This window comes from Hemitrygon akajei, chromosome 6 (genome assembly GCF_048418815.1).
Source record: "Hemitrygon akajei chromosome 6, sHemAka1.3, whole genome shotgun sequence".
NCBI classification, from domain to species: domain Eukaryota; kingdom Metazoa; phylum Chordata; class Chondrichthyes; order Myliobatiformes; family Dasyatidae; genus Hemitrygon; species Hemitrygon akajei.
In genome coordinates, this window is record NC_133129.1 from 28,910,506 (window position 1) to 28,923,062 (window position 12,557).

General features: G+C 45.7%; 2 protein-coding genes and 1 long non-coding RNA gene across 3 annotated transcripts in view; all 3 read right to left on the minus strand.

Moving 5' to 3' along the window:
- Window positions 1–2,731, minus strand: part of spata4 (spermatogenesis associated 4) — a 29,077-nt gene extending 26,346 nt beyond the window's left edge. The window contains exon 1 of the mRNA XM_073048035.1: window positions 2,504–2,731. Coding sequence (XP_072904136.1) covers window positions 2,504–2,730 — 227 coding nt within the window. The 5' untranslated portion in view covers window position 2,731. The remainder of the gene's footprint in view (window positions 1–2,503) is intronic.
- A 2,507-nt stretch (window positions 2,732–5,238) lies between these two features.
- LOC140728930 (uncharacterized) lies at window positions 5,239–9,599 on the minus strand. Its single transcript, XR_012099213.1, has 3 exons — window positions 8,619–9,599; window positions 8,351–8,519; window positions 5,239–5,576 (listed from the first exon to the last, which is right to left on the minus strand). It is a non-coding gene; the product is annotated as an uncharacterized lncRNA (long non-coding RNA).
- A 2,683-nt stretch (window positions 9,600–12,282) lies between these two features.
- asb5b (ankyrin repeat and SOCS box containing 5b) overlaps window positions 12,283–12,557 on the minus strand; it is an 81,039-nt gene continuing 80,764 nt past the window's right edge. Inside the window, exon 8 of the transcript XR_012099214.1 lies at window positions 12,283–12,527. The gene's annotated coding sequence lies outside the window, so the exon portion shown is untranslated. The remainder of the gene's footprint in view (window positions 12,528–12,557) is intronic.

The window sequence follows — 12,557 nt, forward strand, 5'->3', positions numbered from 1 at the left end:
CCTCCTCTTATATACCCCTTGATCATGACCCCACTAAGGAGCACCAAGCCACTGTCTCCCATACCATCACCAACTTTATCAGCTCTGGGGATCTCCCATCCACTGCCACCAACCTCATAGTTCCCACACCTCGCACTTCCAGTTTCTACCTCCTACCCAAGATCCACAAAGCAGCCTGTCCAGGTAGACCCATTGTCTCAGCTCGCTCCTGCCCCACCAAACTCATTTCTGCATACCTTGACACTGTTTTATCCCCTCTTGTTTATTCCCTTCCCACCTATGTTTGTGACACTTCTCAGACTTTGAATTTTTCCAATGATTTTAAGTTCCCTGGCCCCCACCGCCTTATTTTCACCATGGACGTCCAGTCCCTATATACGTCCATCCCCCACCAGGAAGGTCTCAAAGCTCTCCGCTTCTTTTTGGATTCCAGACCTAACCAATTCCCCTCTACCACCACTCTCCTCCGTCTAGCGGAATTAGTTCTTACTCTCAATAATTTCTCCTTTGGCTCCTCCCACTTCCTCCAAACCAAAAGTGTAGCCATGGGCACCCGCATGGGTCCCAGTTATGCCTGCCTTTTTGTTGGCTTTGTGGAACAGTCCATGTTCCAAGCGTATATGGGTATCCGTCCCCCTCTTTTCCTTTGCTACATCGACGACTGCATTGGCGCTGCCTCCTGCACACATGCTGAGCTCGTTGACTTCATTAACTTTGCCTCCAATTTTCACCCTGCCCTCAAATTTATTTGGTCCATTTCCAACACCTCCCTCCCCTTTCTTGATCTTTCTGTCTCCATCTCTGGAGATGGCTTATCTACTGATAACTACTATGAGCCAACAGACTCTCAGAGCTACCTGGACTATTCCTCTTCCCACCCTGTCTCTTGCAAAAATGCTATCCCCTTCTCGCAATGCCTCCGTCTCCACCACATCTGCTCTCAGAATGAGGCTTTTCATTCCAGGACGAAGGAGATGTCTTCCTTTTTTAAACAAAGGGGCTTCCCTTCTTCCATCAACAACTCTGCTCTCAAACACATCTCTCCCATTTCCTGCACATCTGCCCTCACCCCATCCGCCCACCACCCCACTCGGGATAGGGCTCCTCTTGTCCTCACTTACCACCCCACCAGCCTCCGGGTCCAACGTATAATTCTCCATAACTTCCGCCACCTCCAATGGGATCCCACTATCAAGCACATCTTTCCCTCCCCCCTCTTTCTGCTTTCCACAGGGATCGCTCCCTACGCGACTCCCTTATCCATTCGTCCCCCCCATCCCTTCCCACCGATCTCCCTCCTGGCACTTATCCTTGTAAGCGGAACAAGTGCTACACCTGCCCTTACACTTCTTCCCTCACCACCATTCAGGGCCCCAGACAGTCCTTCCAGGTGAGGCAACACATCACCTGTGAGTCGGCTGGTGTGGTATACTGCATCCGGTGCTCCCGGTGAGGCCTTTTGTATATTGGTGAGACCCGATGCAAACTGGGAGACCGTTTCACTGAACACCTACACTCTGTCTGCCAGAGAAAGCAGGATCTCCCAGTGGCCACACATTTTAATTCCACGTCCCATTCCCATTCTGATATGTCTATCCATGGCCTCCTCTACTGTCAAGATGAAGCCACACTCAGGTTGGAGGAACAACACCTTATATACCATCCAACCTAATTGGATGAACACTGACTTCTCTAACTTTCGTTAATGCCCCGCCTCCTCTTCTTACCCCATCCCTGATATATTTAGTTTTCTTTCCCCCTCTTTTCTCTCTCTCTCTGCCCATATCACTCTGCCTGTTCTCCATCTCCCTCTGGTGCTCCTCTCCCCTTTTCTTTCTCCTTAGGCCTCCCGTCCCATGATCCTTTCCCTTCTCCAGCTCTGTATCCCTTTTGCCAGTCACCTTTCCAGCTTTCAGCTTTAGCCCACCCCCGCTGGTCTTCTCCAATCATTTTGCATTTCCCCCTCCCCCTCCTACTTTCAAATCTCTTACTATCTTTCTTTTTAGTTACCGTAGTCCTGACAAAGGGTCTCGCCCGAAATGTCGACAGCGCTTCTCTCTATAGATGCTGCCTGGTCTGCAGCGTTCCACCAGCATTTTGTGTGTATTACATAAAAATTACTATTAGTTACAATAGATCGATAGATAATTATAACTTTATTGTAATAGATAGTTTAGTTAGATGTGTGCAAAAAAAATAACAAGGTAGTGTTCAGGGTTTCATAGATCCTTCAGAAATCTGATGTCAGAGGGCAATTAAGTGTGGGAACGCATTGCCAGGAGAAATGATAGAAATCTACACAATAATATTTAGGAGGTATTTAGAATCGGCCGGGAATGGAGGGGTATGGACCATGTGCAGGCTAGTGTGAGCAATTTAAAAAAAACATCATGATCAGCACTGGCACGATGGGCCGAAGAGCTTGTTACTGTGTTCTAGCCTCCATAAGTCCCGCTCCCAGATCCTCCTCGACTCGACTCCCCAGTTCCGGACCCCTACTCACTGCTTGATGTGCCTAAAGGAAAAGCTCAGGTCCAAGCTCTGCAGCCACTTGATGACCTCCCGGGCCAGCCCGGCCTTGGCTGGGAGTGGCTCGTAGGATCCGCCTGTGTCGGCTCCGAAGCTGGGAATCAGGTGGGCTGGAACCCGGCACTGGGAGTCCTCGGGACCCACGGTAGGCAAGGACAGCACATCCATGCGGGAGCCTGAACGCGCGTCTGCTGTCTCCATGGCGACACCATCCCACAAGACCAAAATGCAATGCGCCAAGCAAAAGTGGGCGGAGTCGGTGTTGAGGTGCTGTGTGATTGACAACCGGGGTAAAGAGTGAAGCACAACGTTGATTGATTGATAGTTCCGGTAGTGGGTGTATATTTGATGAAGGCTATGATTGGTAGTTAGTCAAGGGGGCGGTGTCCATGTTGACAATTTTTGAGGAAGAGGTGGATGCAGTATCAATTAACAAGCGTGAATGGAGGGGCGGGTCAGCGTTGAAGCTGCGGATCCTGATTGGCGTACTCTGAAGAGGCAGGGTTAGTGTTGCTGAGACCGCCCGTGATTGGCAGCTGAGGGAAGGAACAGGCTCGAAGTTGATGTGATGGACAGCTGGGATATGAAGTGGTTCATCAGCATTGACATGCGGCCTGTGATTGACAGCTAATAAGAAGCAGGCTGAATTTGATTATGATTGACAGCAAGTGAAAACCTAGGTTGAAATTTGAACCCTATCAAATGCTAGAGGATTTCAGCAGGTTCAGGCAGTACCTATCGAGGCAAAGTGATGGCTGAAGTTTTGTTTCAAAACCCTGCATTGGGATTCTGAGTTCCTCCAGCATTTTGTTTTTCTTTACCTTGAAAATTCAGCCTTATACACCTGTCGTCAAACATAACAACACTGAAAACCTGAAGTGCCATAATACTCACAGGGCCGCTTTGTCAACACTGACTCAACCCCTAACCAGCTGGCAATCATAACAGTTTCGAGCCCACTTCTTTCCCCCAATCACAGGCTTCCACTCGTTCCTCAATACCAGATTACAATCTTCAGGGGTTCTGATGAAGGATCTCAATCCTAAACATTGACTGTTCATCTCCCTTCCCAGGTGCTGTCTGACCTCCCGAATTCCTCCAGCACTCTGTGTATTGCTATAGAATCTGCAGCCTCTTGCGACATTACTGAACAGCCCAGTCTTTACATTAACACCTGCAGAAGGTGGCAGGAGAAGTGCTGAAAACTTGGCTTGTGGCTAGCGTGTAAAACCCTAACACAATAACCCAAACTCCAACCATTAACCACCAACCCTGAACCCAACCCTAACATCCACAGACACAGATACAAAACAGATCAGTGAAAGCCATACAATGTCGGGGAATAATGTCCTCTTTATACTCACGCACAGCCTAACATATGTTCTACTATAGATCCCCCCAACTCAACCAACTCAACTGGCACCCGTTGCCAACCCATAGGTAGATGTACAACAGTAAGGTGCCCCAGAACAACTACTCCCCAAGAAGTCCAGGCAAAAACTTCCTGCCACACCTCCCTCCAGCATCTCACCTCCATCCCCAAACACAGCCCTTATCCCTAACCTTAGCTGCCAATTCCCCACAAACCCTGGCCCACATAGGTACTCTCTTTCCCCACCATGTCCTCTCTCTCTCTCCCCGTCAGTTCCCCCTTTTCCCACTGGACCCTCATCACTATATCCCAATCATGCCCCTAAACCTCAGCTCCACAATCCTCTTTCCTCCAGCCTCTTATCTCCATTCCCTAGCCCTGCCCTGAACCCTAACCCCAATGTCCACTTGTCCACAAACCCTGGCCCCAACACCCCCACAAACTTGAACTCTCTCTCCACCAGGTCCCCCTCACTCTCTCCACTAGGAGCACTTCACTTCCATCTCCCAACCCTACCCCTAACCTAACATCCACACCCCTCCCACTGTACTGTAACAACTGCCTATTCATCTCCAGTCAGAGCCCCATCCTGTCCTTCCAGGTGAGGCAGCACTTTACCTGTGCATCTGCTGGGGTTACCTATCATGTCTAGTGCGCCCGATGTGTCCTCCTCTATATTGGTGAGACCTGTCGTAAATTGGGGGACTGATTCATCGAGCACCTCCACTCCATCCGCTAAAGTAGTGCTTCCCCGTGCCCCAACTTTCCAACTTCCATTCTTGTTCCAACATATCAGTCCATGGCTTCCCTTCCTGCCATGATTAGGCCACCCTCAGGGTAGAATAGCAACACCTTGTATTCCTTCTGCATAGCCTCCAACCTGATGAATATCGATTTCTCCTTTTGGTAAAAAATATTTCCCTCTCCTCCTCTATTTGCCCCTCGGCATTTTATCTCTTCTCACTTGCCTATCACTTCCTCCTGGCTGTTTCCTCTTTCCCTTTCTCATATGGTCCACCCTCCTCTCCTCTCCTATGGAACTGGAATTGGCTTATTATTGCCACATTGAAGCTTTTCAAGAGATTGCACAAGCAATTTTTTTTTCTGTGCTGGGGAATGACCCATTACATTAAAAGTAGTTTGTAATGGATTAACAAGGCCTTAACGCTCCATTTGTCTGTGCTAAACTTTGAGTCAGTTGCTCATTTAAAACTTTCTGTGTGAAATAGTCATAAACTCTACTGAGGCTACCAGAACTTGAAAGAATTGGAATTGGTTTATTATTGTCAAACGTACTGAGTATTTTGAAAAGCTTTTCTTATATACAATTCGCACAGATCAATTCATTGCACAGTACATTGAGGTAGTCCAATAGCAATGCAGAATAAAGTGTAACAGCTACAGAGATGTGCAGTGCAGGTAGAAAATAAGATGTGAAGTCATAACAAGCTGGATCGTGAGGCTTGTGAATGGAGTCCATTCTTGCAGTGAAGGTGAGGTGGAGAATCCCAGTGACATTTGAAAGCTCCTGGATCGAACGTTCACATCCTAATCTTCATGATAGGCTTAAACTCACCATGAGAAGGTGCTGGGGTAACCCGGCCTATGCAGAACATGTGGCCAGCAGCCATTGTCCTCAACCATTCGCTGGAGTTCCCTGCACCACCAGGGAGCACTGAATAAAAAACAGTGGAATGTCATGATGCAGCTATATCAAGCTCTTGATTTTAGATACCGTGTGCAGTTTTCGCTGATTTGTTTGTTACAGAAAGAATGTGGAGACTTTGCAGAAGGTGCAGAAAAGCATAAACACAAGAGATTCTGCAGATGCTGGAAATCCAAGGTAACACACACAAAATACTGGAGGAACTCAGCAGGTCAGGCAGCATCTAATGAAAATGAATAAACAGTCGATGTTTCAGGCCGAAGCCCTTCATCAGAACTGGAAAGGAAGGGGGAAGACGTCTGAATAAGAAGATACGAGGAGGGGAAAGAAGTTAAGCTAGAAGATGACAGATGAAGGCAGGTGGGTGGGGAAGGTAAAGGGCTGGAGGAGAAGGAATTTGATATGAGAGGAAAGTGGACCATGGGAGAAAGGGAAGAAGAAGGGGTACTGGGTGAGGTGATAGGCAGCTGAGGAGAGGAGATAAAAGAGACCTGCGTGGAAAATAGAAGAGGGAAGGGGAGTGGAAACAGGAAAAAAATAACGGAAGGAGAAATCGATGTTCTTGCCGTCAGGTTAGAGGCTATCTCAGCAGAATACGAGGTGTTGCTCCTGCATTCTGAAAATGGTCTCATCTTGGCTGAAGTTGAGGCCATGGACCAACACATTCGAACGGGAATCAGATTCTGAAGCAGGTATAATATCACTTGCATATGTCATGGAATGTGTTAACTTTAAGCGGCAGTACAATGAAATACATGATAAATAAATGTAGAGAAAAAAACTGAGTTATATTAAGTAAATATCTATTTCTATTAAGTAGTTTAGTTAAAATAAGTAGTTCAAAATAACAGAAATAAAAAAGTGGTGAGGTAGTGTTTATGGGTTTAATGTCCATTTAGGAATTGTATGGCAGAGGGGGAAGAAACTGTTCATGAATCACTGAACGTGTGCCTTCAGGCTTCTGTATCTCCTTCCCAATGGTAACAGTTGTGAAGATGGGCATGTCCTGGGTGGTGGGAATCTTAATGATGGACACCACTTTCCTAAGGCACTATTCCCTGAAGATGTCTTGCATACTACAGAAGCTTGTATACATGATAGAGCTGACTTATTTTACACATTTCTGCAACTTATTTCGATCTTGTGCCATAGCCCCTCACCCCACGCCATACCAGCTGGTGATACAGCCAGTCAGAATGTTCTCCACAGTATATTTGTAGAGGTTTTCGAGTGTTTTAGTTGTGGGAGGCGAGGGAGGAGATTACTGATCCTCTGGCAATGATCTTTGCATCATCAATGGGGACGGGAGAGGTTCCGGAGGATTGGAAGGTTGTGGATGTTGTTCCCTTATTCAAGAAAGGGAGTAGAGATAGCCCAGGAAATTATAGACCAGTGAGTCTTACTTCAGTGGTTGGTAAGTTGATGGAGAAGATCCTGAGAGGCAGGATTTATGAACATTTGGAGAGGCATAATATGATTAGGAATAGTCAGCATGGCTTTGTCAAAGGCAGGTCATACCTTACAAGCCTGATTGAATTTTTTGAGGATGTGACTAAACACATTGATGAAGGTAGAGCAGTAGATGTAGTGTATATGGATTTCAGCAAGGTATTTGATAAGGTACCCCATGCAAGACTTATTGAGAAAGTAAGAGGGAATGGGATCTAAGGAGCATTGCTTTGTGGATCCAAAACTGGCTTGTCCACAGAAGGCAAAGAGTGGTTGCAGACGGGTCGCATTCTGCATGGAAGCCGGTGACCAGTGGTGTGCCTCAGGGATCTGTTCTGGGATCCCTACTCTTTGTGATTTTTATAAATGACCTGGATGAGGAAGTGGAGGGATGGGTTAGTAAATTTGCTGATGACACAAAGGTTGGAGGTGTTGTGGGTAGTGTGGAGGGCTGTCAGAGGTTACAGCGAGACGTTGATAGGATGCAAATCTGGGTTGAGAAGTGGCAAATAGTGTTCAACCCAGATAAGTGTGGGGTGGTTCATTTTGGTAGGTCAAATATGATGGCAGAATATAGCATTAATGGTAAGACTCTTGGCAGTGTGAAGGATCAGAGGGATCTTGGGGTCCAAGTCCATAGGACGCTCAAAGCTGTTATGAAGATTGACTCTGTGGTTAAGAAGGCATACGGTGCATTGGCCTTCGCCAATCATGGGATTGGTGTAATGTTGCAGCTATCTAGGACCCTGGTCAGTCCCTACTTGGAGTACTGTGCTCGGTTCTGGTCACTTCACTACAGGAAGGACGTGGAACCTATAGAAAGGGTGCAGAGGAGATTTACAAGGATGTTGCCTGGATTGGGGAGCATGCCTTACAAGAATAGGTTGAATGAACTTGGCCTTTTCTCCTTTGAGCAACAGAGGATGAGAGGTGACCTGAGGTGTATAAGATGAGTAATTGAAAGAGTGGATAGTCAGAGGCTTTTTCCCAGGGCTGAAATGGCTGACATGAGAGGGCACAGTTTTAAGGTGCTTGGAAGTAGGTACAGAGGAGATGGCAGGGGTAAGTTTTTTACGCAGAGTGTGGTGAGTACATGGAATGGGCTCATGGTGACGATGGTGGAGGCGGATACGATAGGGTCTTTTCAGAGACTCCTGGATAGGTACATGGAGCTTAGAAAAATAGAGGGCTATGGCTAACCCTGGGTAACTTCTAAAATAAGTAAATGTAAGGCACAGCATCGTGGGCTGAAGGGCCTGTATTGTGCGGCAGGTTTTCTATGTTTCTAAACTAAATCTCCTCAAACTTCTAATGAAATATAGCTGCTCTCTTACCGTCTTTATAACCGCAGCAGTATGTTGCATCCGGGTTAGGTCCTCAGACATATTGACTCTCTCCACTTCTGATCCCTCTTTGAGGATTGGTTTGTGTTCCTTTGTTTTACCCTTTCTGAAGTTCTCAATTAGCTCTTTGGTCTTAACGACGTTGAATGCAAGTTTGTTGCTGTGAAACAGGCGAGAAATTCCAATTGTAACAATGAGAGATTGAAAATGTCTTTGAATGCCCCTGTCAATTGGTTGGCACAGTTTTTCAGAGCCTTACCATGTACTCCATCGAGCCCTGCTGCCTGGCAAGGTTTCATCCTCGCGAAAGACAGCCCAGCATCAGCCTCCTAGGAAGAGATCACAGGGTCAACATGTGCTGCAGGGAGCCTCATATCTGTAGTTTTATTCTCCCTTTCAAAGCCAGCGTAAAAGAATGGAGATAGGAATTAAAATGGTTGGCCACCAGGAAATTCCATGTTCAGCTAATGGAGCAGATCTGATCAACAAAGTGGTCCCCCAACTTATGTTGAGTCTCAGCAGTGTCGAGGAGGATGCATCAGGAACACAGGATACAATTGACAAGCCAACAGATTCATAGATGAAGTGTTGCCTCACCTGGGAGAACTGTTTGGGACTCTGACCAGAGGTGAGGGAGGAGGTGAATAGGCAGGTATAGCATTTCTTTTGTTTGGAGGGATATGTATCAGGAAGGAGACTAGTGGGAAGGGATGAATGGGCAAGAGAATCACAGATGGAGCGATCCCTGCAGAAAGCAGAGAGTGGCGGGGGATGGGGTAGCGAAGTAAAGATGTGTTTGCTGGTGGGATCTCATTGAAGATGGTGGAAATTGTGGAGAATGATATATCGGATGCAGAGGCTCATGGGTTGGTAGGTGAGGACAAGAGGAACTCGATCCCTGTTAAAGCTGTGGGATAAATGTGGTTTCCCTTCCCCACCTCACCTGTATCTCCTCACTTCCTGAGTATCTGCCCTCACCTCTTCTTCCAGTCGCCTTAACAGGGATAGAGTTCTGCTTTTCCTCATCTTCCAACCATGTGCCTGTGGAGGACAAGTCATTCGGTAAATTTAAAGCAGAGATTGCTAGGTTCTTGATGAATAAAAACTTCAAAGATTATGGGGAGAAGACAGGAGAATGAGATTGACAGGGAATATAAATCAGCCAAAATGGAATGGCAGAGCAAACTCAATGGGTCAAATGGCCTAATTCTGTTCCTATGTCTTATGGTGTTTTAAAACATTACATCCTTGCTGGTTAGGTTGAGTTATTCTCTGAGCTTGGCAATTTACTTGCAAGTGTTTCATCTCCATGTGAGGAGACATTGTTAGTGTGCTTTTGATCAACAGTGCACTGACAATGTCTCCTCACATGATGATGAAATGTTTGCAACTAAATTGTCAAGATTGGAGAACAACTCAACCCAACCATCAACCATCCAAGCCACATATTTTCTGAATTAGACCATGAGACATAGGAACAGAATTAGGCAATTTGGCCCATCATATTTGCTCTGCCATTCAATCATGGCTGATCCTTTTTTTCTCCCCTCCTCAGCCCCACTCCCCGGCCTTCTCGCCATAACTTTTGATGCCATGTCTAATCAAGAACCTATCAAGTTCTGCCGTAAATACACCCAATGACCTACGGTAACAAATTCCACAAATTAACCACCTTTTGGCAAAAGAAATTTCTCCACATCTCTGTTTTAAATGGATGCCCCTCTATCCTGAGCCTGTTCTCTCTTGTCTGAGGCTCCATCACCATGGGAAACATCCTTTCCACATCTACAGTGTCTAGGCCTTTCAACATTCAAAAGGTTTCAATGAAATACCGAAGCCCGCCCCCCAACATCCTTCTAAATTCCAGTGAGTACAGACCTAGAGCTATCATAAAATTCCTCATATATTAACCCATTCATTCTCAGAATAATCCTTGTGAACCTCCTCTGAACCCTCTCCAATGCCAACACATCTTTTCTTAGATAAGGAGCCCAAAACTGTTCACAATACTCAAGGTGAGGCATTGCCAGTGCCTTATCCAGCCTCAGCATGCCTCAGCGTCACATCCCTGCTCTTGTACTCTAGACCTCTGGAAATGAATGCTAACATTACATTTGCCTTCCTCACCACCAACTCTACCTGCAAGTTAACCTTTCGGGTGTTCTGCATAAGGCTCTCAAGTCCTTTTGCATTTCAGAGTTTTGTATTTTCTCTCTGTTTAGAAAATAATCTGCATGCTTATTCCTTCTACCAAAGTACATGACCATGCATTTTCCAACATTGTATTTCATTTGTCACTTTCTTGCCCACTCTCCTAATCTGTCTAAGTCCTTCTGCAGCCTACCTGTTTCCTCAACACTACCTTCCCCTCCACCAATCTTTGTATCATCAGCAAACTTGACAACAAAACCAAAGGAAAATCCTGCCTGACTAATCTACTGCAATTTTTTGAGGAAATTACAAGCAGGGTAGATAAAGGAGATGCAGTTGATATGTTGTACTTGGATTTTCAGAAGGCCTTTGGCAAGGTGCCGCACATGAGGCTGCTTAGCAAGATAAGAGCCCATGGAATTATAAGGAATTTACTAGCAGGGGTGGAGCATTGGCTAATTGGCAGAAAACAGAGAGTGGGAAGAAAGGGATCCTATTCTGGCTGGCTGCCGGTTACCAGTGGAGTTCCACAGGGCTTGATGTTGGGACCGCTGCTTTTACGATGTTTGTCAATGATTTGGACTATGGGATTAATGGATTTGTGGCTAAATTTGCCAATGATACAAAGATAGGTGGAGGAGCAGGTATTGTTGAGGGAACAGAGAGCCTGCAGAGAGATTTAGATAGTTTAGGAGAATGGGCAAAGAAGTGGTAAATGAAGTACAATGTTGGAAAGTGTATGGTCATGCACTTTGGTGGAAGAAATAAATGGACAGACTATTATTTAGATGGGGAGAGAATTCAAAATGCAGAGATGCAAAGAGACTTGGGAGTCCTTATGTAGGATGCCCTAAAGGTTAACCTCCAGGCCGAGTCAGTGGTGAAGAAGGCAAATGCTTTCTTCATTTCTAGAGGTATAGAATGTGATGTGATGTTGAGGCTCTATAAGGCACTCGTGAGACCACACTTGGAGTATTGTGTGCAGTTTTGGGCTCCTTATTTCAGAAAGGATATACTAACACTGGAGAGGATTCAGAGAAGATTCATGAGAATTATTCCAGGAGAGAAAGGGTTACCATAGGAGGAACACTTGGGCTGTATTCCTTGGAGTTCAGCAGAAATAGGGGGAATCTCATAGAAACATTCCAAATGTTAAAAGGCCTGAACAGATTAAATATGGCAAAGTTATTTCCCATGGTAGGGGAGTCCAGGACAAGAGGACACGACTTCAGGATTGAAGAACATCCATTTAGAACGGAGATACAGAGAAATTACTTTAGTCAGAGGGTGGTAAATCTGTGGAATTTGTTGCCACGAGCAGCTGTGGAGGCCAGGTCATTGGCTGCATTTAAGGCAGAGATAGATAGTTTCTTGATTAGCCAGGGCATCAAAGGTTATGGGGTGAAGGCAGGGGAATGGGGATGTCTGGAAGAATTGGATCAATCCATGACAGAATGGCACAGACTCGATGGGCTGATTGACCTACTTCTGCTCCTCTATCTTCTGGTCTTACCTATTCCATCATCTAAATCACTTATAGACTGCACAAGAAGAATTGGTCCCAAAACCGACCCCTGTGGAACACTACTCGTCACTGGCAGCAACCAGAAAAGGATCCTTTTATTCCCACTCGCTGCTTCCTACCGATCAGCCAATGCTGTAACCATGCCAGTAATGTTCCTGTAATACTATGGGCTCTTAACTTGGTAAGCAGTCTTATGGTAAGGCTTTCTGAAAATCCAAATATAGAACATCCATTGCATCCCCTTTATCTGTCCTACTTGAAATCTCCTCAAAGAATTCCAACAGGTTATCAGGCAAGATTTTCCCTTAAGAAAACCATGCTTCCTTAAGCGACATTATTTCCAATTTCATCCTTGCTTTTATATTCTGGAAATGAATGCTTACATTGCATTTGCCATCTTTACTACTAATTTATGTAAGAGTAATTACAGAGCTACAGGCATTCAGGCCAGTAAGTTAATGTTCCACTTGAACTTTTCCACAGGGTTTTAGTCTGTTGAAAAAATAAACATATCAGTTGCAC